The following is a 24,047-nucleotide window of genomic DNA, read 5'->3' as shown; positions in this document are numbered from 1 at the left end:
GCACGGCAATTTCTAGGAAACACGTCTGCCTTCTCACACTGGAGGTCCCTGATGGAGATGATGACTCACCAAGGGATCTTTCGACCTCTTTACCCACCACTGTTATGATCTGCCTTTCTTGGCATTTAGTGCTTTTCCTGTCATTAAAAAGAAAACAATTTAAAAATTATTATTATTATTATTGTTGTTGTTATGGTTATTGTTATTATCATTATTATTGCTATTATTATTTCATTTTTATTTTCCCCTCATTGAATTGAAGATTTCAGTGAACAGTTTGGGGGCAAACAAGCAGAGATGACACTGTGGAAGAACAGTTGGTCAAGTTTGTGAGAGATGGAGCCAGATCTAAATACGGCACAGCCTCGCTGGTACAGAGCAGAAGGAAGGAGGCATATGTGTCTGAGCAGTTGGATTGCTGCACGCTCTGTTAGATTTCCTTAACATCAAGTGCGTATCTTCCTCTTTTCTTTCCTTTTTAGTATAAAAAAAGGAGTAGAAGCTCACCAAAAATGTCTTTGTGTGGAAATAGGGAAGGGCTAAGAGGTGGTGATGGACCCTCTCCATCCCCACTGGCTCAGTTTACAGGTGCAGGCAGATGTGTCTGCATGAGATGCTCCTCCGCAAGGACCAAACCAACAGGCCGCCCCCAAAATTTGGCCTGGCAAAGGCCTTCTCACATGTGACCTCCATGCTGCTTGGCATTGATGGAATGACTGCTTTGGGCCATGTATCCCACAGAATCCAAGACCTGCAGGAGGGAGGAGGTCTCTGGTGTTCATCTGGAGATGCTGCCCACTCTCAGCCTCTCAGCTGGGCCTCTGCCCAACAGAGGCAAGATGGACCAGGTGCTCTGGGCTGTGCCCTCAAGCTGGGTGTCTCCTCCAAAGTCCCAGGCCACTGTGTTGACAACAGAAAACCCAATTCCCTCTAGCAGTTAGCTCCTCCTGGGAAGTACATCTTGACACCCCACAGGTTGCATCAGCTTTTTGAGCCCCTTTGTCTGCTGACAAAAAGCCTGCAGAGAAATCAATGTCCTTGGATTGTGTTCACTGCTGGAAAGAGCACAAGGATTTCAGTCTCCCTCTGTGGCTGACTGTGGAGACAACCAGAGGTCAGGTTGTGCCAGGGACACAACGTGCTGCTGGATGCACACTGCCACTCCTCATATGGCTCCTGCCTGTCCTGGTGGGCAACTCACAACCCCTGGGCTGGGGAACTGAAGCTTTCTTGTCTGTGCATTCTCCCACACCCAGGGAAAGGCAGGGAGCTGGAAAGGAGAAGCCAAAGGTGAGGATGTTTGCAAGCAGCTTCAGTCAAATACTGACTAAAAAGTCAGTATTTGCCAGCATAACATAGGGCTTTCTTTTTGTTTAATTGCCTCAGTCTCCTTAATTGCATTTTAGATCAGAGACCCCAAAATCCTCAGCACAGGAGTAAGCGCTACAGAGAGAGAATGGAGCAAGGCCGGTCCCAGAGCACTGGTTGTGCTGCCTGGTGTGTGCCAGCGGTGTCAGCTGCCTTAGAGCAGCACCTCAGCTTCTTCTCCTGCCCTCTGAAGACTTGTGTGAAAATGACCAAGATACAAAGGGCCCGGGCTGCTCCTGGAAGAGGAAAAGCCTATTGGTGTTGCTTGAATGAAGGGGCTGAGGACAGTGCCTGAGTGTCTGCATTCACATCCTGGGAAAGCAGTTGGAGATTGATCCTGGTTTGGTTACCCACTGATGAGCTAATTTTTAACACCAACCATGTGAGTATAAAAAGGATTAAGTTTTAGAGCTTTTAGATCACATAAAAAAACATGGTCAAAGCATTTGTGTAAGGAGATGTTTCAAATGCCCTTTTGTGAATGCAGAGGTTCATTTTATTTGAAGAGGTAGAAACAGGAATACAGAAACAATCTTCTGCAATGCAACACTGCTGCTTGTTTCACAATTTTGCTTAATTCATTTTTATGAACAGGCTCTTAATTCAGTTTAACTCAGTCTCTTTGCTTCCCCTACTCTCCCTGTGCAATGCAATCCCATTTGTGTCTAGGTTACTGGCAACCAGTATATCAAGCTCTAGCCAAGCATGTATTAAAATAAAGCTGCAATCTGCTGAAAAACAGGTTTTAAGATGGAAACAAATAATTAGAAACACACCAATTAGTGTCTGTCTGACAACAGGTTGAGCTCTGCAGAGATTTAAACAAAGCTGTAATGGCAGGATGTGAGCGATTCAAACTGGAGGCAGTGGCTGAGTGTTGATTTTAACGGGTCAGCTGAAAAGATGTGGGGAGAGAGCAAAACCTGGTTGGTTTTGGCTGGAGCTGAGCTTCCAGAATTGTGATCTAAAAGAGAAACACGTGGGGGCTCTGTGTAACTCACGGCTGAGGCCTCGGGTGAAGCAGGAGCTTTGGCCGGTGTCAGAGTGCAGCTGCCGGGTCCTGCCCCTGTGCGGGTGCCTGCGCTGGTGTGTGTTTGCTGGGCAGTGCTCACACACCAGCCAAAGCTGTGGAAGCATTTTCTGTGCTTTTGTACCTTTGCTGTGGGTGGTTTTGTGCCTGCAGACTCTGGCAATGCCCTGGGGCAGGGCAGAGAGCCCTGCCCGTGCCCCTTGGCCAGGCGATGGACAGCAGGACCCCTGGGGAGCTTTCCAGCAGCTGCTGAGAGCAATTCGGTCAAATTCTCTTTTTCTCTCATTGCCAGGAACATCTCACTGCTGGAATTGCGGTGTGCCTGGTCCTCAGCAAGCATGTGAGCGAGCAAATCACTCCAGCAGCGTGGATCGTTCTTCTGCACCCATTGTTATGGAAATCGCCTTAGAGACTGTTGCTCCAGCAAACATTTTTAGAAGCACGAGTGAGTTGCGCAACAGGAAAACTGCTCGGAGGTGAGGAAAACCCCCCTCCAGGCTCTCAGCGCTGCCCCTTCCTCCAGAGGTGCAGTGGAGCCCTGCTGGCTCTCCTGGTGGGGATGGGATTTGGGGTGGGGACGGGATTTAGGGTGTTCCTTTGCCTGGTAAGGCATGGAGAAAGTGCTTCTGGAGGAGAAGCCCCTTCTGCGTCAGTCTCCAAGGAAACCCTTGGTGTTGCGTGGCTCAGCCTCCGTTGCACGCCTGGGCAGAGGCTCACACGTCCCAGACTTGTGCCTGAATCATACATCCACACTTTGATCTGCTAGTGGCGTTTTATGGGTGCAAAATTTAGGCAAATTGTGGGGTTTTCCTACCCCTACGTGCCACTTTATCTCAGAGAGCCTCATGGTTGGATTTGGTGTGCAGCACAAGTGAAACCAGCCCTATCTCTGTTTCGAATGCTCATTCCTCACCGCTGACTCTGGAAGGAGAAGCCTTCTAATGCTCCCACACCTCCCAGCTTCTCGAGAGCAAGCCTGGGAGCTGTGGTGGTTACAGGCAGGCTTGGGCAGCAGGTGCTTCCAGGTGTGCTGCCACCAGCCTGGGTGCAGTGCCTGAGCCAGGGCAAGTCACCCCTCTGCCCCCTGCCTGGTGACAAGCAGGAAGGGTAGAGGAGAGCAAGTCACTGCCCCAAAAGCTTCCAAACACCCACCGGTTAGGGCTGCCCACCTACAGGGCAGTTTCACTGCTCACCCCCCATTTGTGCTCAAACGCCCAGCCCTGAGTTTTAATTTTAAAAAATCATCTCTTCTTGTCTCAGTTAACTACAAACAATTGCTTCTCTTGAGTTTGTTCATGCTCCTCATCACTGCCTGCTGTGGAGCAGGACCAGCTCTCCAGCCTGTACCCAGGAGCTCCGAGCAGCCTCAGCTGATGGAAGGGAAAAGCACAGATCCAGTGACCTTTGTTTGCCTCATTGCTGCCCACAGTCCCTGCCTGACATTTGAGGAGTGCTGTAGGTGCTGGAGGGGGCATGGGGATGGGGTATTGGGCAAAGCAGGTGAACCTCATCCTTGCTGGTAGAATACCAGGCTGAACTGTGACCCTTCCCTTCCCTCTCAGGAAGTCAGAGTTGACTTTCACAGTGGTGTCTCACCAGGAACCAAGAACAGGACACTTCCTGCAGCTCCCTGCTGCCCAGGCAGAGGGACTGACCACAGTCTGTCTGTTCAGGACTGTTTTACTGCCCACAGCAATGGAGCTGGAGCAGGGTGGGATGTCTGGCTCTGTGGGATGTTGTGTTGCTCGCTGCCAGTGCCGTGGGATAGGACAAGAGGGAGCTGATAGGCTGGATCTGGGAGGGGACCTTGTCATCCCAGGGGAGATGCTGGGAATCATGAGGTGGTGGCAAGATGCCACTGAACAGCCTGGCTGTTAAACACTGACCTGTTGGGTCCTCAGCTTCAGCCTGGCTGCTCCCTGGCATCCCCCAGCACTGCCTGGGGTGGGGAAGGACAGCCCCATCCCATGCCCGCCTCCTTTGGCTTTTGCATGCTGGCTGTCTTAATTTCTCCAGGCACTTCCTGCAGGACCACAGTGTTGGGTGCTGCAGATGTTCTTGAAGACACTGAACACCCTGACCCTTCTCCTGGTAAATTGTCCAGCTTTGTAGCCAGTGCAGCTGAAAGGGTATCTTTTTCCCTGAATCTGGCAAACTTTTTATCCCAAGGATCCTTGGCAGTGTTAACTCCCAAACCTCAACCCTCAACAGCCAGAAGCATGAGATTAGCATAAGCCCCCAACTTTCTTTCAATAAATAAAATTTGGGGGGGGGGGGATGAGAAAGGATAACTCTTTGGATTATACATTCTGAGCTGCTTCTGCTTATTTTACCTCCCTTGGTACTTTATCTGCTGCACTTGTGCAGGCTGGAAGCTCCTTTTTATTTTGTTTTGTTTGCTTTTAATGTGAAAACTGAGCTTTTTAGGGCAAGTAGCTGAAGCTTGGCCACAGGAACTGAGCCCTGGGCCGTGCCTGACTATGAAAGTCAGATGCCTTTGCTGGACATCTGGCTGCTTTAGTGCCAGATAGCAGAGAAGAACACTTCAATATTTATCCTGAGCTAAAAAAAAAGGAGAATGGAGAAAAATATACAAAGTAGGCCATGAAAACAGGGTTTGTGAACATCTGAGATCCGCTCCTAATTAATAGCAGTTCCCATCCCAGAAATCATACCATTCAGCAAAAGTTAATCATCTTTGCTCATACATACAATACCCTTCAAGAGAGAATGAGTCACCCTCATTGAAATGTCTGATGTTATGAAATCCAGTGTGACTGATGTAACAGACCCAGCTAAGCTCTCCAAATTGGCCGGCAGCACCACGGCAAAGCTGCCTGTGTGTGAGCTGACTTCATTGAGTTCTGCTTGTTTGCACCCAGGATGGATTTTCCCTTTAGTTTCTGGAACAGACTCAGAGCAAAGGGCCCAGGAAGGCTGTGGGAGGGCAGGTGAGTGTGGCAGGAGGAGTTGGCATCACCAAGCCCCCCATGGTCCTCACTTTGCAGCATGAAACTGCTTGTCCCCACCTCTGGGAGCCCACAAATCTACATCAGCCCCAGTCCTGAAAATATTTAGGCACCCACATAATTCACAGCTCTTTGGGGTGTCTGGGACCAGCACTTCAATCACACCACTCTACATCTTTAACCATTTGCTTGCCTGGGGATTTATTCTTCCCTGCTTGGTTGAGAGAAATGTAGGTTGAATTCAGCATTAAGATTCTGCCTTGATATCAGCTGTTCCCTTTTAAATTAAATATTATTACCTGCAAACATTTCCTTTTAGCACTGGGAGCCATTTGCTTGGTGTACTTTGTTTAAATGTCACCATATGAATTACTGAAAGTAATTTAAATATTTAAAGACATATACTGCAAGTCTAATTTTATTTTGAAATCCCGAGCCAGGCTCGCAGCTGATGCAGCAGATAACAGCTCAGCCTGGCACCCCTGGTTCCTGGCCCAGTTCTTTAAATTAATGATTTGCATTTCTAACACCTTTCACCCAACAAGTCTGGGCTCTGAGATCTTTTTTTCCAGCCAGGTTTTCTTCTCTCTTTGAGGCATTGCAGCCCCTCTAGGATGGGTGTGAGTCCCTTGGCAGCTTCTCTCCCATCCACCCGTCCACCTTGGCTGCCTTTCTGGGGCATCTGCTCCACAGGGCAAACTCTTGGAGCAATAAGATAAGCAGAAATGCCAGGACCCCACCAAAAGAGACAGCAGTGCTCTTGTATTTCATGCTTTCCAACTAGAGAAGATCCCCCTCCTGACACAACCTTTTCATCTCTTGTTATCTTTATGAACAGCTTAAAAAAAAGTACCATTTCTGGCACACTGGCCCTGCTGCTGAAGAGCTGTTCCTTTTCCACCTCCTTCACCTGCTGGGATTAAAAGCTACAGGTAATGCTGGGGAGTAAATTAAAGGCTTTCCATGAGGAAATAAGCTAAAACAGTAAACAAAAGGCTGATTCTTAGAAGCAAAACATCTGAAGCTGTCACCAGGAAAACATGGTGATGAAGCACTCTGGTCCTCGGAAGTTGCCTTACATGTATTGGAAATTACCTTCTGACTCAGCCAGCTCAGTGTGTCTGGTACCACTGTGCTAAAAGATTTTAGCTGACCTGAATACCCGAGGTTTTCAAGGAAATAACATTTCTCATGGGAAATGTCACCACCAGAGCCAAGCCTTTCCTGAGAAAAGCCTGGGTTAGGTGGGTGATTTCTTTTCTCCTGCTCTGGGAGCAGCCTCCTTGGGGAGCTAAGCTCCCACTGCTGCATCCCTGTGGGCAGGAGCTGCTCTGTGGGCACACCCAGAGCTCTGCTCTCACTCCTCTGCTGCCACAGCATGGGGGTCTCCAATGCAAGGTCCAAGTAAAAGCCTTTTAATCATCCTGCAGGCTCCCGGGAGCGTTCCTCTTTCCTGCTGCCCTGCTCCCTCCAGAGCAGAGTCTGGCTTCTTATTCAGAGCCCTGGGATGTCTTTGCTTGAATTTGCCTGGTCACCTCTTTCCCTGAGCACTGCTTCCTCGCTTGTCAGATGGTGAGTGAAGGAACACAGGCACAGTGTGTGCTGAGGTGGCACCAGCTGCTGGCAGGATCCCCCTTTCCTTGTGCCCTGGGTGTCCCCAGGCCGGTGCCCCCCTCTGTTGTGGGCAGTGGTCAGAAGGGGCAGCAATGTGTGTCTCCAATTCTATCCTGTTCTCCAAGATCCACCACTTGAGCTATGAAATGCTGTGCGCTCTCCCTGCTCCCCTGGCTTTGCGTGTTCCAGGGTGCCATTCACAAGGACCTCAGTGTGCAAAGAGGAGCTTTATGAAGTCCAACAAAGGGACTAGGAACTCCTGCCCCCAAGGAGGAATGACTCCACTCACCAGTACAAACTGGGGACCAGATGGCTGGAAAACAACTTTGTAGGTAAAGATTTGGGAGGTCCTGGTGGATAACAAACTGACCATGAGCCAGTAGTGCCTCCTCACAATCAGCAACATTATGGGCTGGATTAAGAAGAACATTGCCAGGCCAAGGGAGAAGGAGGAAGGAGGTTTTGATTCATCCTTTTTGACCAAGTACTGCTGCCACTGGCAGAAACTGGGTTGGCACCTTGTGAGTGTTTCAGATACTTCTTGCCAGCTCTGAGGTCCAGCAGAGTCCTGCATGAAGGATCTTAAACCCCAGTTCAAGGCTTGGAAAGCAAGACACAGACAGAAGGAAGGGACCTGCCACATAATTAAGCCAGTGGTGGGTTAGGAAGTGACTGGACTCTTCTCTGAGACCTATTTTAGTTCCCTCTGTGCTGGGTCATGTTCTTGTAGGTTATATATGTGTATTCAAAAGTTGTGAGTGTACCCAAGAGTGTCAGGCTGGCCGAAGAGATGCTTTGTGTTCAAAATAAAGTCCTGTTTCCTGGAAACGAAACTTTTTTGGGGGAAAAAAGAGCAGGGCTCAGCTGAACATTACTAACACTGAGAGGAAAATAGAAATTGTTTTTTGATGCTCTGAAAGAGGAACCAGCCCCTTGCTCCTGAAATGCTTCACGGAAATGGATTCTTGGGTGTTGTTTAGTTTTATTTTAACTGCAGTGAGGGGTTGCAAAACCAGAGAATTTGACGCAAGGAAAAAACCTCTGGAACTAGAACAACTTCACAGATGTCCAGCAGAACTTCTCCATGGGAGAGCAGTGCTGCCACAGCACAGGTGGTGAGAGCTCAAAGCAGGGCACGAGCCTGGGCTGCCTGTCCATCCATAGCCACACAATACACTCAAACCAGAGCAACTGCACGAACGAAAAGCAGCATTGTAGGGAACATGCACGGGCTGGGAGACCTGCACAGCTCATTGGAATAAAAGGATATGAACAATAATTGACTTGAACACCACCCATGGTGAGAAGCAGCAGCACACTGCAACTTGCTGCCCCAGTGTCTGTGTTGGCTGAGGGTTTAACTGGTGCATTTTGGGGTTTCACTGGTAGCCAGGGCTATCAGTGGGGCACTGCCACGGTGCTGAGGCTGCCTCTGTGCTCTGGTGTAAATCCCAGGCAGCGCTGCCAATGCCACTGGGACTGCCCTGGCTCCACCACAGCAGAGCTGAGCTGGACTGCCCCACTCTTGCAGCAGTGGGAGAAGCCCTGGCAGGGTTTGCATTTCAGAGGAGCACCCAGAAACCCAGGTGCCTCCCAGAACCAGGCTGAGGAGTAGTGACCACCCAGCTCTGTGTGGGGAGAAGCCTGTCCTGGTAGTTGGTGGCTCTGCTTGAAATCCGACCCAGCAGCACAGTGAAGAGGGAAAATGCAAAGGCTGGAGGCCCAAAGTATGGTGAAGTCTTACGTCTCCTCTCAGCTTCTCCTACACCTTCTCCCACCAGAGGGACAGGCCATGCAGAACCTTCCCTGGGAGGCTCGGCACTGCCTGCACCCAGTCCGGATCTTCACCATCTGTCCCCTTCCCCTGCCACAAGTCAGCATCCCAGCAGCAGCTTGGGAAGATGAGTGAGGGTCACAAAACCCACCCCCTGGGCATGTACTGGGAAGCTGGGTTGGGGACACAGAGCGGGGTGCAGCCTGCTCAGTGACAGCCCTTCCTGGTGGGTGGTGAAGCTTGCTTTCACAATGGTTTCCCATGAAAAGCCTGCACAAGGAAGTTCACCAGTTAGGCTCCTTGGAAAAAAATCTTCCTCTGCAGGAAATTGCTTCTTGAAAACAGCCTGGCTGTCTGGAGAAGCTGCTGAGGAACTGACGTGTGCGCAGGGCAGGCGAGGTGCTGGATCTGCAGAGCCAGGGAGGGAATGGAGCCCAGCAGAGCCAAGGGCTGGAGCTCAGACAGCACCAACAGGTCCTGCACTCCATGTCTTGGGCCATTTCTTTCTTGCTTCACTCTTTTCTAAGGAGGAAGGGGTTTTCTGACATACAAAAGGAGGAATAAATGGGATATGGAGGTCTGTATTCAATTCCAGGCTGTGCAGGCTGTGTCCAACACATGCCTGAGCCAGGCTTGAGGGTAGATGTTATTGGCTTCTTAAGTCCCATAAATATCCTGTCCTACTCCATCATTGTAGTGACAGACTCTGGAGGATCTCATGCCAAAGGGAGCATTGGAGCTTTCCCCTCCTCTGGTCCTCTGCAGGGGAGGATTTTCTAAGGATGGTGACATGTAGCTTCCAGACCTCTTCATTTAAAACTCACTGCTAAAAGGATAAATAATCTTAAATATTCTCCAGTTCTTCCTCTGGAAGGAGCCTGGAGCCCAGGAAGTGAAGCAGGGAAGAAGGTAAATGGTGTTGCTTAAGGATGTTTTCTCAGTCTAATTAGATTGGAGCTGCCCTCCCTTGCTGGTGGAGCCTCTGGGCTCTTGGCTCCTGCTTAAACATAAGCCCCCGTTCTCTTCTGGGTTTCATAGAAAACACACCCATTTCCATAAAAATTCAGGGGGTTCCTCAAACCCTAAACATGGACCCAGGCTTTTCCTGGGTGGCCAGGAAAAGTGAGGGCAACAGGAACAAATTGAAGCACAGGACATGTTAGTTCTCTTTTTCACTGTGAGGAGGGTGAAATACTGCACCAGCTTGCCTGGGGAAGGTGTGGAATCTTCATCCTTGGAGATATTGGGATACCCAATAGTAGGTGCAAAACTTGCCCTAAGAGATGCTGCTGTGAGACAGGAGCTGGACTGGACAGTCCTCAGAGGGACCTCCAGCCTCAGCCCCTCTGGGCTGCTGTGCCCCCTGTGAGATGGTAACAGCCCCAGGCTGCCCAGACACTGCACGTGCCTTCTGACTTTTGCACAGGAGGGGATGGTTTGCTTCTTGTGCAGGAACCTGCCAGAGAACAATTTTGTTGTCTTTGAAGCAGAGTTCATTGACACATTGACATGAAAGTCTCCAGCTGTGCAGCAAAAGGGCATCTTGGAGAGCCAAATGTTATGTCCCTTTAATAGAAGAAAAATGGCACTATCCCAGTACCTGGCAATCCAGTTCCACATGCTTGTGGCTGCTTTGTGTTTCACGAGATGCTCCACAAAGGTTTCTCCTTGTGGTGCTTCTTCCCCAGCCTCCATCCATCTGCCTTGCCATGTGGAAGATGCTTCCAAGGCTCAGCATCCCCGTGGGATGGAGCCCAACATCGGAGACTTTGCCCCAAGGCAGGGCTGTGTTAGGAAGGGTGAATCTGTTCCCATGGCTGAGTTGGATGCCTGCAGTGCCAGAGCTGATGCTCCACGGGGACTGTTTGCTGCAGACAGGAGACTTGGACCCCCCTGCTGAGTGTTTGTGGGTGAAAGGCTTCGCCAGGCCAAAGTCATCTGACATTTTTCTCGGGGGTGGGTGAAGTTAATGAGTCCAGATTAGGCAGTGCGGAGGCTGGGGAGCTGGATTTCTGCTGAATATATATGAAGACAAATGTAAATTCTAAACTTTCTAGGGAGTATTTTTACCCTGGCTCAGTGCTAACATTGATAAAAATAGTCACAAATTAGTGCAAGAGTAGAAAGTAAAATTGGGGATTTTTTTCCCCCTGTTAAAACCATGCATCTGCTACCATAACTACCAGGAGTTAACCTCTTCCATGCATTAATGAAACATGGGGTAAACCATCAACAAGTGCCCTCTCCTGACAAAATAACTCCTACTCCATTAAATAATTAGGAAGGGAAGCTGAAGTTAAATAAAAAGTCTTTTTTAACATTTATTTTTAAAGATAGAAAAAAAATTATTCAGTCCTAGAAATTCAGCATTGCAAGAGGATGTTAATATCACACCAGCCCACCTGCCTGGTTCCTTAGCACCCAAACGCTTGCAAAGGTGATGGGAGGTATCAGCCCCGTTCTACAGACGAGAAGTACACAAAACTGTGGATTCACTCAACGTCACAGAGCAAACCAGAAGCTGGCCTGGGGACCCAGGTTACCTGAGCAAATTCCCAGCTGAAATCTTGCTCACAAAACACAGCTTTGAGCTGTCAGTCCAGCATTAAGCTGCCAGGAAGGTGCTTCCTGTCTTGGTACTGATGGATATTTGATCACAAGCACCTCAGCCAGGTGAAGACTCCTTCTAGTAGGAGTTTAATAGCTTTATGGATTGGTGTCTGGGCCACCAGTCGTACCTAATACCTCTTATTAGATGTAGCAAGCAGCTGATGAGCGGTGAGAAGATAAGTCCTATGAAGGTTTAGCTGCTACAGCCCAGGTTTGTTGGGGGAGAGGCTGGAAGGAAAATCCTTTGGGGGTGAAGTGTTGTGGAGAAAGTGCATGTTACAAAAAAAAGCTTTTCAGAGGTTCATTTTAAAGATGAAAATATATATTAACTTCTGACCAGCGTCTAATTTACTGTACTCTGTAAATCCTTAGGAATCCCTGCCTCACCTAAGCTGTAGGTAGTACCATGCATCCCCTTGGGGTGTGACACCCTTCTGCCCTTTACTCACATCTTGCCTTCCCCCTTGGCTCAAAGTAGGATCTGTCACATCCTTTGGGAGCGATGCCTCTGCAGGAGCTGCCAGGGCCTGGAGTGGGTTTTGGGCAGACATCTGCTAATGATGCACTTACCTTGTGTTCTGCCATGACTCATGGTCTTTGTTTCTAAAACATCAAAACAACCTGTGGGCTCTGCCGTCAGAGAATCTGGGAAAAGAGAGGTGGTGATGGAAATGAGGAACCTGAGCTGGCATCTGCACCAGCATCGGAGGACATGGGGACAGATGAAGAAAAAAGCACTCTGAAGCCAAGCCAGCAAGATGGGGCTGTGGGCTAGAGGAAGTTGCCTGCTCACTGCACTGGGCATCAAGCAGAAGGATTGTTGGAGGACGGAGCCTTTTCACAGCAGAAAAACAGCCAGAAAGATGCACACAACCTGTATTAGAAACCCAGGGTCAGGTCTGGTGTTATGGTATGGGGATGATGGCAATCCCTGGGCTCCCCAGGGCAGTGGTCACGCCACCAAACATTCTGGAGTTCAAGAAGGGCTTGGACAATGCTCTCAGGCACGTGGTGGGACTCTTGGGATGGTCCTGGGCAGAACTAGAAGCTGGGCTCAATGATCCTTGTGGGTCCCTTCCAACTCAGGATATTCTGTGATTTTATGAATCCACATGTAGAGTGGTTATCACTTTGTGCAGTCCTTGTCACAAGCACTTGAGGCTTTTGGGCCCTGACCTGGAAGCTGCCCATTTCTGGATAAGTGTTGATCTTCTGCCTGTCAGCAAAGCCTTGTGCATGGGGAGACAAACCCCACCAACATCCCTGAGCCCCTGCCAGCCGCGCTGGGCTGAAGGAGGTGCTGGCACACCATGTCCTGGCCCCAGCCCGCAAGCTGTTCAGGACCCCTTGCGGGGTCAAGATGCCCTCTCCATGGGAGGGGATTTCGGGGAATGCCCACAGCTCTCTGCAGAGCAGGGATTTACCCTGTGACGGGAGAACCCCCCCGGGTGTCAGTCCCCGGAGCCCGGCAGGACGGTGCTTCGGCTGAGGCGCACTTTGGAGCGTCTGACTCCAGAGGGCAGCACGGCGACGGGCTGGCCCCGAGCGCTGCCGCTGCCCGCCCGCCCTGCCTGCTGCCACGGGCACTCAGCAGCGCGACCCCTGCCCCTGGGAGCCCGGAGCAGCCCGAAGCGAGGGGAGCCTCTTCCAATGCCCCTCAGGTCCTGGCTGGGCAGGCAGAGGATGTCACCTTTCTGTTAAGTGACCTTATTTTGCTTTGGCCCTTCTCAGAGTGAAATCTGCACTTGTCTCCGCAGGTGACGCGTCTGGAGCCTGTCCCGAAACTTATGTGGTTGCTGATGTGACCGCTGAATGGAGGTGAAACATTTCTCTTCTGGTTTCACAGGACCACACGCTGGCGGCTACACCTGCCTCCCTCGCACCACCAAAAAGGATCCCTGTAAGATTTCTGGGCTGTTTTCAGCACAACAGGGACTTTAGACCCAGATTTTAGTTCTTTGCACAAGCCGCTGCTGTTCCCCTTGTGAATTGAAGGTGCCTCGATAAACATTCTGAAAGGTCAGCTATTTTCACTGTGCCTGTGGCTTGCATAAGAGCCTCAACATCCTCTGCTGCAAAGAGCAGTGTTAGGAACTTCCTACTGCCACACTGAATCACAATAGCTTCCCACAGCAACCAGTGGTAAAAATAAACTGGGCAAGGGGAAGTGGACAGCTTCTGCTGTTCCGCTTTCTTGGGCACACTTGAGTCACAAAAAAAGCGATGTAGAACAAGACATTTATTTTGCTGATGCCAATGAAATCCATGAATGGTTCAGAGCACGGTCCCGCTGAAATCACAGAGTGTTTTGCAATGAGATGTTTGCTGTGCTCAAAGTTAAGCATGCACTCAAATGCTTCCTTAAGCCGACATTTTCATTAGGATCCGGCCTTAGGAATTAGACTAAAAGAAAGCAGGGACCCCTGCACATCCAAGTGCTGCCTTTGTACTAAAGGCACAGGAATACAGCCCTCTTGGTATATTTCATGTGTTAAGGGTCTATAAAAGACCACTGAGGAGACAGTGGCTCTGAAATGATTTCAGTAGTAGATCTTGGCTTTGAGAAAAGCAGATTTTGACCACAAGAAAAGCATCTTCAAACACAAATCAATTTGAAGTTCTGCCTAGAGACAATGCCATTTGAACAGCACAGTTCTCAACAACATTACAACTAAGACTGTGTGTGTGCACGTGTTTGTTTGCGTGTGTGGGAGTGTTTTAAGAGCAATATTTTTCCTGTTACACAAGGTACAGCCCAGTTCTGGCTGAAATTCAGCCAGCTGGGAGAAAAACTTGAGGAGACCTAGTCAGGTTACTGAGCCTGGGAATCTTCTGGTGAAACAGACCTGCCTCTTCCCTTCAAACAGGGTGTGCTGACAAAGTTGATATTAAGAGGCTAAAGAGATGAAAAGTTAGAGGAAAAAAAATGGAATAGCTTATCTCCCCAGACTGGGGAGAATAAATGGTTCCCACTCATGCTTACAAGAATTTGGAGAGCAAGGGCTTGTAGGATAACCCAGGCGAGAAGAGACCAGAGCAGAGCTCCTGTCAAATCTCTGGCTGGAAGCTGGGTGAGCCCTGGGGGCAGGCCAGGTTACCTGGGGATGCACTGAGTTGGATCTTGAAATCTATCGAGGATGGAGGTTGCCCAACCTCTCTGAGCAATCCACCAATGTTTGACTGCCTGCATGGTGAAAATAGACTGCAGTAGAAATGGCTCATACAGAACCACATTTTTAATGTCATCCTGTTCATTAAAAAGAGAAAGATCAAATCTATTTTGTAACATGAACAGTTTGTGTAAGGCACAGAAAACTTCTGGTATCAGAGGACTGATTCACATGAGAAGGAATGTAAAAGATGGAAGGAAACCCAAGGGTGCCTCCAGTTACATTCCTGCCTTGAAATGTTAGTGTTGCAGCACAAAAGGTTTGTATTTATAGTAGTGGATACCAATAGGGAAGATACTCTAAAAATAAACAAGGATGCACGGATAAAAACATCTATGTTGTAACTCAGTCTGAGAGCGAAAGGCAATGCGGAGGCTTAATGAGTCTCAGTCGATTTTATTTTGGAACTGTGAGCTCCTGTCAAAGACCAAACAGGGCTGGGCACGACCCACTCAGAACCCACGGGGGCCTGCACACCCGCCGGCCCGTGGGCTGGGTCACTTCACTGCCTGACCTTTTTAATAAGCCATAGCCCGCGCTCGGGCGGAGGGCCCGGGTTCAGCCCCGGCAGGCCGTGCCGTGCCGATCCGACCCGTGCTGTGCTGTGCCGTGCTGTGCCGTGCCGTACCGATCCGACCCGTGCCGTGCCGTACCGATCCGACCCGTGCCGTGCCGTGCCGTGCCGTGCCGGGCCGGGCCGATCCGACCCGTGCCGTGCCGTACCGATCCGACCCGTGCCGTGCCGTGCCGGGCCGATCCGACCCGTGCCGTGCCGTGCCGTGCCGTGCCGGGCCGTGCCGGGCCGTGCCGTGCCGTGCCCGGCGCCCCCCGCGGCTCCCGCGGCCCTTCCCGCGCTCTGCCCCCGCCGCGGCCCCGCCCCTGCCCATATTGGGCTGCCCCGCTGCCTCCGCCGCGCCTCATTGGCTGTGGGGGCGCGGGGGGCGGGGCCCCGCGGGGGCGGGGCCGGCGTGCGCGCGGTGCCGCGGCGGGCGGGGCTGAGGCGCCGGGCCCCGCCGCCGCCCCGCCCCCCGAGGCATGACTCGCCGAGCCGCCGGCCGAGCGCCGCTTTAATTGAGGCCGCCGGCATGGGGCGCAGCGCGTAGCGCAGAACGGGGGCCGCCGCGCTCCGGGCCGCAGACACCGCGCACCCACGGCCGTGCTGAGCGGAGCCGCGTCCGGCGCAGCGCAAGACCGACCCAGCGGAGCGGGGCCGCGTCCGGACGCCGCGTGGGTGGCCGGCGGGCCGGGCGCTGGCGGCCGCCGCTGCCGAGCCCCATGAAAACGCAGGTCTGGGGGAGCTCCCCGCGGGCGCCCATGGCTGCGGCGATGCCGTGCAAGAGCGCGGAGTGGCTGCAGGAGGAGCTGGAGTCGGGCGGCGGCCGCTCGCTGCTGCTGCTCGACTGCCGCCCCCACGAGCTCTTCGAGAGCTCGCACATCGAGACGGCCATCAACCTGGCCATCCCCGGGCTCATGCTGCGCCGACTCAAGAAGGGCAACTTGCCCATCCGCTCCATCATCCCCAACCACGAGGATAAGGAGCGCTTCGTTAAGCGCTGCAAGGCCGACACCGTGCTGCTCTATGACGAGGCCACCGCCGACTGGCAGGACAGCGGTGCCGCCACCTCCGTGCTGGGGCTCCTGCTCCAGAAGCTGCGCGATGACGGCTGCAAAGCCTATTACCTGAAAGGTGAGGTGCCCGTCGCCCTCCCTCCAGCCCCGTCCCGCAGCCCTTGTCGGTGTCTCCCTGCGCAGCCCCTGGCCGGCCGCTGCATCCCTAGGGTGCCCATCCCCTGGTCGGACGGAGGTGGCTGACTAGTTTTGCCTCCTTTCCTTATCCGTTCTGCCCGATTTATTTTTCTTTTTATTTTTCTTTATGTATTTTTTCCCCCTCCTCTGCATCCCGCTTTAATCCCCCGCACAAAATGGTCGCAGGCTGGAAGCGGCCGGGAGCGCCCCGCTTCTTCCTGCGTCGCCTCCCCGGTAGCGGCGGGAGGAGCCCCCCAGCCTCGCCGCCGGCGCGGCCCTTCCAGCGCTGCCCCGTCCCAGGCCGATCCCGGCTGGGCAGCGCCGGGCGCCCCTCGGCTCCGCTTCCCGGAGGGAGCCTTTCGGGGCTTCCCCGCGCCGGCGCCAGGCTCCTCTCCAGCCCTCCAGAAGGAATGGTCGGATTTTGGGGGGCAAGGGAGCTCTTTTTAAATTTTATTTTACCTCCCCACATAGCCAAAAATCAATCGTTTGGGTTTTCCTCCTCCTTTGCTAGGCAGCGCCGCCGGTTTGGGAGAGGGCAGCCCGGCTGCTCCCCCGGGACAGGGCGATGGGGAGCGGGGAGCTGCGCTGCAGGGCAGCCGAACCCCGCACACGCCCCTCCGCCAGGGCTGGGGGTGCTTTGGGAGCTTTGGTTCTTTGGGGATTTTTTTGGCCGTTTTTGAAAGATCGCAGCGGGCTGAGCAGAGCCCACAGCTGGGCTGCTGGGACCCTTCCCATCCTCCCAGTGCTCCCAGTCCGGTCGCTGGGTGGCGGCTTTGAGGCAGGAATAACAGGAGAGCGGGGGAGCGTGCGTGGGGGAGCGTGGTCAAGAAAGTTGCCACTTGCGGCTCTTTAAAAAACACGGCAGCTCCTTGATAGACTCTTTTTGGGGAGCCGGGGAAGCTTCTGGTGGAGGGGTGGAGCGGCAGGGGGACAGTCAAGTAATTGGGGTCCAGCCCTCGGGGCTGCGCAGCCCGCACACACCTCCTTCCAAAACACGGTGGGGGGCCAGCACAGGGGTTGATACCATTCCTCCCTCGACCCTCCGATCCCTGCCCGTGGGCGAATCTCCCATCCCATCATCCCATCCCGGTTTGGGGTTTCCCCATGGGCTCCGTTGCTCCCTCGCTTTGCATTCCCGCTTCTCTCCGCGTCGTCCTCATCACTAGCAGGAAGGAGCGGTTTTGAAGTTACTCCTAAACTCTCCCCGATGGGCAAGGGAGGAGCTGAGCCCCTTTCTCTGCCTTTTTCCGGGAGCCTCGGTGGGAAATGTTTCTAATTAAAATTCCAAAATGGCTCCTCGGCGCTGTCTGGCGGCGCGGGGGGAGGAGGAGGGCGAGGACGAGCCTTTTTCATGAATGGATGTGGCAGGAGCTGTCTGTCCTGCTCAGTGACCCCGCCACAACCGCCGAACCCACTAACGAAGTTTCCAGGAGCCCTTTCTAATTAAACCATTTGTCAGTGTCAGATCCCGATGGCTGAGCTCCGCTTTAATACCGCCTGGAAAGGAGGTAGATCGGTGGTGTTTTTGCTTCCCTGCCTCTGCCTTCCTTCCCAAGTAGCTGAGCTGAAGAGCTGGAGAAAAAGTGTTAGGGGCAGACGTGAAGGGTCCCATCCCTCTGCACTCCTGCTGTGGTTTGGGTGAAGAACAAGCCTGTCACACTGCTCTGTTGCAAAACCTATTTTGTAGTGATAAAATAATTGTCAGGATCTCCCTGTGGCAAAACTTAGGGTCTTTTTTCCTACTTGGAGGTGAATAATTTTGTTGGGTTTTAGAGCCTGGGTGTGAGTATGTGGTGGTTGTCCCTGATCTGTCTTTTCAGACATGGATACTTTTCTCCCTAAGTGGCATAATAGCTCTTGCCTAAACTGCCCCAGACCCTTATTTTGGAGTTGCTAACAAGGCGAGATTGTGTCTTGGCATTGATATTATTTGTGGATGTTTCTTTATTTTGTGGTTGAGATTTGGCCCTATTTTTCACAAACAATATTGAACTTTATAAGAACCACTCCTTGGTCTCCTGCGACCCGTTTGCTCAGTATCAGTTTGCCCAGGGAAGATAAAAGAGTGCAGGGAAATGCTTTTCTTGATGTGAACTTGAAGGGATACCAACTTCTTGCTGGTAAAGGCTTTCTGAGTAACATATGTTCACAGGTAGAAGGATTTCCCATTCTAAAGAATAAAACATTTTTTTTTTTCTCTCTGCCTCTCCCCTTCCCTCTCTCCTTTTCCCCTTCCCAGGTGGATTTAACAAGTTTCAGACTGAATATTCTGAGCACTGCGAGACAAACCTTGACAGCTCCTCACCCAGCAACTCTCCCCCAGCATCAGTCCTTGGCCTGGGAGGGCTGCGGATAAGTTCCGACTGCTCGGATGGCGAATCCGACCGGGAACCCAGCAGTGCCACGGAGTCGGACGGGAGCCCCATCCCAAACAATCAGCCCGCTTTTCCAGTCCAGATCCTACCTTACCTGTACCTGGGCTGTGCCAAAGATTCAACCAACTTGGACGTCCTGGGCAAATATGGCATTAAATACATCCTGAATGTGACTCCTAACCTGCCAAACATGTTTGAGCATGATGGAGAGTTCAAGTACAAGCAGATCCCCATCTCAGATCACTGGAGCCAGAACCTCTCGCAGTTCTTTCCCGAGGCCATTGCTTTCATTGGTAGGTAGTTGGCAGAACATCTCTTTTCATACTCACCGCTTGGGAATGTGGTGTGCCGCTTCCCAGGGCTGCTGCTGTCTGCAGCCTCACCTCTCTGGGGCACAGCATCAGCTTAGCAGTGAGTGTCACGCTGTGAGGTGGCACATCTGGTGCATATCACCCTGGCTGTGTTCAGGGAGGCCTCCCCTTCCAAAATTCAGCCCTCTTGCAGCACCTCAGCTGAGCTACCTGCAAGCAGTTGGACTGGCCCTGCTGCCTCTTGCCCTTGTGTGGGGATTTGCACTGCTGTGAAATGGCTGAACCCAGGCAGTGGGGAGCTCCTTTGCCTGCTCTGCTTGGGGATGGGAGCTGCTTTAGTGTGACTAGTGCCAGCAATTCCTTAGCCCCAAATGTGGTTAAAATCAGGGAGAGTGTGTGTGTTTTCTTTTCCCAAGGGGATTTGCTAGTCTAATTGGGATTCTGCTGTAAGTCACCCTAGCATAGCTAACTCCTTGTATGGATACTTTTCCTAAGGTAAGTGTCAACACAGTGAGTTAGTGATTATAATTATACTGCAGAGTTTGGATGGAAAAACTGCTCTGTAGACAGCCCCTATGACAATTTTGGCTGGTGGTAGTAGGGTTCAGGAAGGAAGGTCTCTTCTCTCAGGCCAGCCTTGACTTTGAGAATTGTTTCTTATTCTGTGGGAAGTGTATGTTGGACTGAACAGGGCTGTACACCTCCAGGCTGACCTGTGCTGTTTGCTCATGATAGTCATTAGCCTAATCAGCTCTGTTTTATGGGAGTGAATGGCACAGGCAGTAGTATCACCATTAACTATTAAAAGCCTCATGGCTTCATGTCTGATTACAAACACTTGCACAGGTAAAGGAGAGGGCGACCTTTGCCTGCAGACTGAAGCCTGTGCAGCCCATTTCAGACCCTGTAGCTTGTGCTTGCTATGCTGTAAGGCCTGAAATGGGGCAGAGCAGTGGTGGATCTTTGGCTGCTCTTCATCTGTCAGAAACCCTGGTTCCCTCACACTCTCCTGTGCCCCCAGCTTCTGCCCTCCAGTAACATGTCTGTGGTCAGAAGCTGCTGCTTCCGTGTGGCAACAGGGACTTGTCTGATGTCCCATTTGCACTTCCTGCATGAGCAGGGTGTTAAACGTCAGGGATGAGGTACAATGTCCCTGCTGACATGCGGCATTTGGGATCTGTCTGCTCCAGTCAGCCCATGTCTCTGTGAACACCGAGCTTGTGCTTTCCAGTTAATGACAGGAAATGGAGGATTACCTCACTCTAAAACCAAACACCAAGCAATGCTGTGCAGGTCAGATGAAAGGCAAAAATGTCTGGAAAAATGTTGAACGGGAGAGCCTGGAGGGGAGGGCTGGGTACACTGGGCGGTGATTGCCCACCCTACTGGAAATTCTTGCCTGATTTTGGAGGCTTGTCAGAAAACCTGTTGTGGCTTGGTCTGGATTTTTGTTTTGTCTCCTTCTTTGCCCTTCCCTGCACTTACAGTGCCAGAGTGTCTCTTACCTCTGGCTTTGCCTGAGGATCCTCTTTCTCCTGCCACTTTTTCGCTCCCTGCCAAGCTCTCAGTCAAATGACTGACTTCAAATAGGGCTGCCCAGAAGTAAAAGCAGCTCTGGGTACTTGCGTGCATTCAGTGCTCTCAGTGGCGTGTCCCTCTTTCAGCACTGAGATGTCAATTCATAAAGGGATCACGCTGTTCCGGCTGTGCGAGAGACAATGAGTGTGTGTGTGCTTTTCAGTTGGTGGCAAGGGAGGGGAAATTTCGCTGCTGTTCTCTCGCCATTTTTTGGTCCAGCCTGCATTCCTGCTTCCCGCTACCATTCATCCTGAGAGCCTCCTCCAACACAAGCGTTTGTTTGTGGTGAAGTGCATTTCTGTCGATCCTAAAGAACAGTTTCACAATAAGGGAAGTTCCTGCACTTCAGGCTCCATTTAAATTGGCATTGGCTGCATTCATGTAACTTTCTAGTGGAGGGAGGACAGGAACAGCTGAGGAGAATCGCTCATGTAGCTCATGTGCCCTGAGTGCACAGCCTTCTCTGGTTTAGTTGGAGTTGAGGTGGGTGTGTTGTACCCAACCACCAGCATCTCCCTGGAGCTGTTGTCTCCAGCTCCATCTGCCTCCTGTGGGTTACTCCAGCTCTCTTGAGTAGAGAGTACTGTTGTTTCCTAGGCAAGGGATGTGATGCTAGACTTGATTGATACTTCTCAAGCACAAGAGATGCTTGGCCTTTGCTGGGGATGTGCAGCTTTGCCATGCAGCAGGAATATCTCAGGAGCCCTGTGGGGAGAGATGTGGGTGTCCAAGGGACATGGGATGGTGTCACTAGGGGCAGGGGATCCAGTTCTGGCAGTTGTCGTGGTGCTGGGAGCTTGCAGCTGCCACCTGGCCCTGCTCCAAAGCCACGTGTTTTTGGTGCAGAATAATAGACTCCCCCTTCCCCTTGTCTTGTTTCAGATGAGGCCCGTTCCAAGAAGTGTGGGATCCTCGTTCACTGCCTCGCTGGCATCAGCCGGTCCGTAACAGTCACTGTCGCCTACTTGATGCAAAAACTCAACTTATCCCTGAATGATGCCTATGACTTTGTGAAAAGGAAAAAATCCAACATTTCCCCAAACTTTAACTTCATGGGCCAGCTCCTGGACTTTGAGAGGACTCTGGGACTCAACAGCCCCTGTGACAACCGCTCGCCCAGTGAACAGCTCTACTTCACCACCCCCACCAACCACAACCTGTTCCAGCTGAACACTCTGGAGTCCACATGAAGAGGACGCTGCCTGGTCGGCAACTCGAGCATCGAATCGCTTCTCTTGAGTATTTCAACTCTTAGGAAAATACCTGTCTAGCCAGGCAGCTCTGAGATGAGTAGCTTCTCTGGGCAGAGGTGCCTGATCGCTGCTTTAGGAAGGCTAATGCCGCTCACTAAGTATCCTGATCCAAGTGGTTTGAAGAGGTAGTGTTTTTGCAGGGGGTTATTTAACACGGGCGATGTTACAGCATTTCGGACGCAGCTGTCACCGGCAATAACCGCTTTCCTGGGTCCATTGAGACTGTCAGAACACGCACACGTGTGAAGAGCTACCGGGGGTTAGCTTGCTGTGGAAAATGAGGAGATTTATGCACTTGGAAACCTTGAACAAAAGGTGTTGGGCCAAGACTGTTTCAAAACCCAAGTTTACTTTTTTTGATTTAAGAAAAAAAATAAGAAAAGGTAGCTCTTACTCGAGCTTTGGGTTCAAACTCTTTTTAGATATGTAAGTTCTTGACTGTTTGTACAGACCAGGTTGCAAAACCAGTATTTTATTCTGTTTCTTGTTCGATCATTTATTATTTTTTTTAATCAAATGTTTATATTGACCAAATGCATTTTGCACACTTTGTGAAGCCTTGGTATGTCCTGGCATATTACTGGGTACTCCAGAGAGAGATACATGCTGCTGCTGTTGTTGTTAGCATCTGGTAGGAAGCTTTGTTATGTGTGAAGGCCAGTTGGGCTTAAACGCAACCCCTTCACCACTCCTGCACTCACAATCACAAACTCTGCACTGATTCAGCCAAGGTGACTAAGCCGCAAGCTTTTCTTTAATGCCACCCCTGCCAAAAACACTGTTTGCTATTGCCAGAGGTAAAACTCTCGTAGCCTCCAGAGTTGGTAGAAGCATGTCTGAGCCCAGCTTCATTCTCTGCTGCCTGTTGACTGATTTAACGTCATCCAGCTGGCCCGAAACCATTCCAGCTTCCCGAGTCCAGAAGGTAGTTGCAGTGCTGGCGTTTCTTGAGCACACTGGATTCTTTCCCATGTGTGCGGGGTGGAGGGGGAATGCAGCGAGCGCCTGGAGCAGAGTGAGGATTGTGTGGCGGGACAGGACTCACTCGTCACGCACAGAGCGCGTGAGGGGAGTGAAGAGGTGTGGAAATGATGAGGAGAGCATTGTAACAGAGAATTTTTATATATATATATATATATATATGAATATATATATTAACTGGCAAATTCTGAGATGATTGGAGCTTTCAACAGAGGTTCTGATTTTTTTTCTTCCTCTTTCAAATACCTTTATGCCGTGCCTTCTATTCTGAGAAGACTTGTATGTATTTCTGGCTAGTGTTTGGCAAACTCCTTTTACCAAGCTGGGAGGGAGGAAGTGGTAATAATTTCTGGGAGGAGGGCAGAACGGATTTGGAGATTTCTTTATTGGCTGCAATGTAGTCCCTCCTTTCTCCCCCCTCCCTGTCCACTTTAACTCTCATGTAAGTGAAAAAAAAAAAAAAAGCCACGGATTTTTTTCTAAATATCCAGTTTTTTGTACTTTTTTCAAGAAAAATAAAAAAATAATAAAAAAAAATCTCCATCTGGAGGAATGTTTGACGCTGTCACATCCTGAAACTGTTCTTTTTGTTAAAGATGTTATCAGAATGTTGGAATGAGCTTCTGTTTCTTGTTTTCTGGTTGTTTTTTGTTTGTTTGTTGGATTTTGTTTGCCACAATGTTGGGATTGTGGGATATTGGAAGGGAGAATGGGCGTACGGTTGTGAGTGAGAAAATTGAGAATATCCTAATTGCATTTTACCTCATGGAGGAATTTATTTTTTCAGGGATTTTTTGACAGTGCATCTCTATTGCATTACAGCTAAGCTGGTTTGTAAAGGCTTCCTGTGCTGTTAGTGGTCTTTATTCTTTAAAGGAAAAAAATAAGATGCGTCTTCTGATTAGTACAAATGAGAGCTTGTTAGTGAGGAATGGTTCTGCTTTCTGAGTTATGAAGGAAAATTAGTGACCCTATATATACTGATCCAATATTGGGACTTTGTTTATATTGCGAATAAATATTATTTTTTCTTTAAAAATGATGTTTGTGTCAGATCCTTGTCTAGCCTCTGCCCATATAAGGGCACGCTGCTCTTACCCATTTTTTATGGTCGATTAGGATCCTTCTGTGACCGTGGAGAGCATTTGCTGGGCTGTGTTCAAGTGTGGTGTTTGGTTTCATGCACAGCGTAATTTTTAAGACCTGTGGTAAAATGGAGAGGGGGAGGTGGGCAGGCGAGGAGAGGGATAGGGGGTATTGGATAAACT

The 24,047-nt window shown here is 50.9% G+C and overlaps 1 protein-coding gene and 1 long non-coding RNA gene across 3 annotated transcripts; both read left to right on the top strand.

Moving 5' to 3' along the window:
• Positions 1 to 212: 212 nt before the first annotated feature.
• Positions 213 to 14,865, top strand: LOC137480585 (uncharacterized). Of its 2 annotated transcripts, XR_011002996.1 has the most exons (4): positions 213 to 450; positions 1,414 to 1,750; positions 2,732 to 2,843; positions 13,123 to 14,865. It is a non-coding gene; the product is annotated as an uncharacterized lncRNA (long non-coding RNA). The 2 variants fall into 2 exon arrangements; XR_011002995.1 differs by lacking the exons at positions 213 to 450; positions 1,414 to 1,750 and having other exon boundaries at positions 2,413 to 2,843.
• A 716-nt stretch (positions 14,866 to 15,581) lies between these two features.
• DUSP7 (dual specificity phosphatase 7) lies at positions 15,582 to 23,821 on the top strand. Its single transcript, XM_068201702.1, has 3 exons — positions 15,582 to 16,222; positions 18,521 to 18,949; positions 21,428 to 23,821. The coding sequence occupies exons 1-3, from the start codon at positions 15,811 to 15,813 to the stop codon at positions 21,733 to 21,735; spliced, it is 1,149 nt and encodes a 382-aa protein (XP_068057803.1). The 5' UTR covers positions 15,582 to 15,810; the 3' UTR covers positions 21,736 to 23,821.
• Positions 23,822 to 24,047: the final 226 nt, after the last annotated feature.

Source organism: Anomalospiza imberbis, chromosome 11, assembly GCF_031753505.1.
Source record: "Anomalospiza imberbis isolate Cuckoo-Finch-1a 21T00152 chromosome 11, ASM3175350v1, whole genome shotgun sequence".
Taxonomy (NCBI): domain Eukaryota; kingdom Metazoa; phylum Chordata; class Aves; order Passeriformes; family Viduidae; genus Anomalospiza; species Anomalospiza imberbis.
This window is presented reverse-complemented; position numbering and strand designations above follow the sequence as displayed.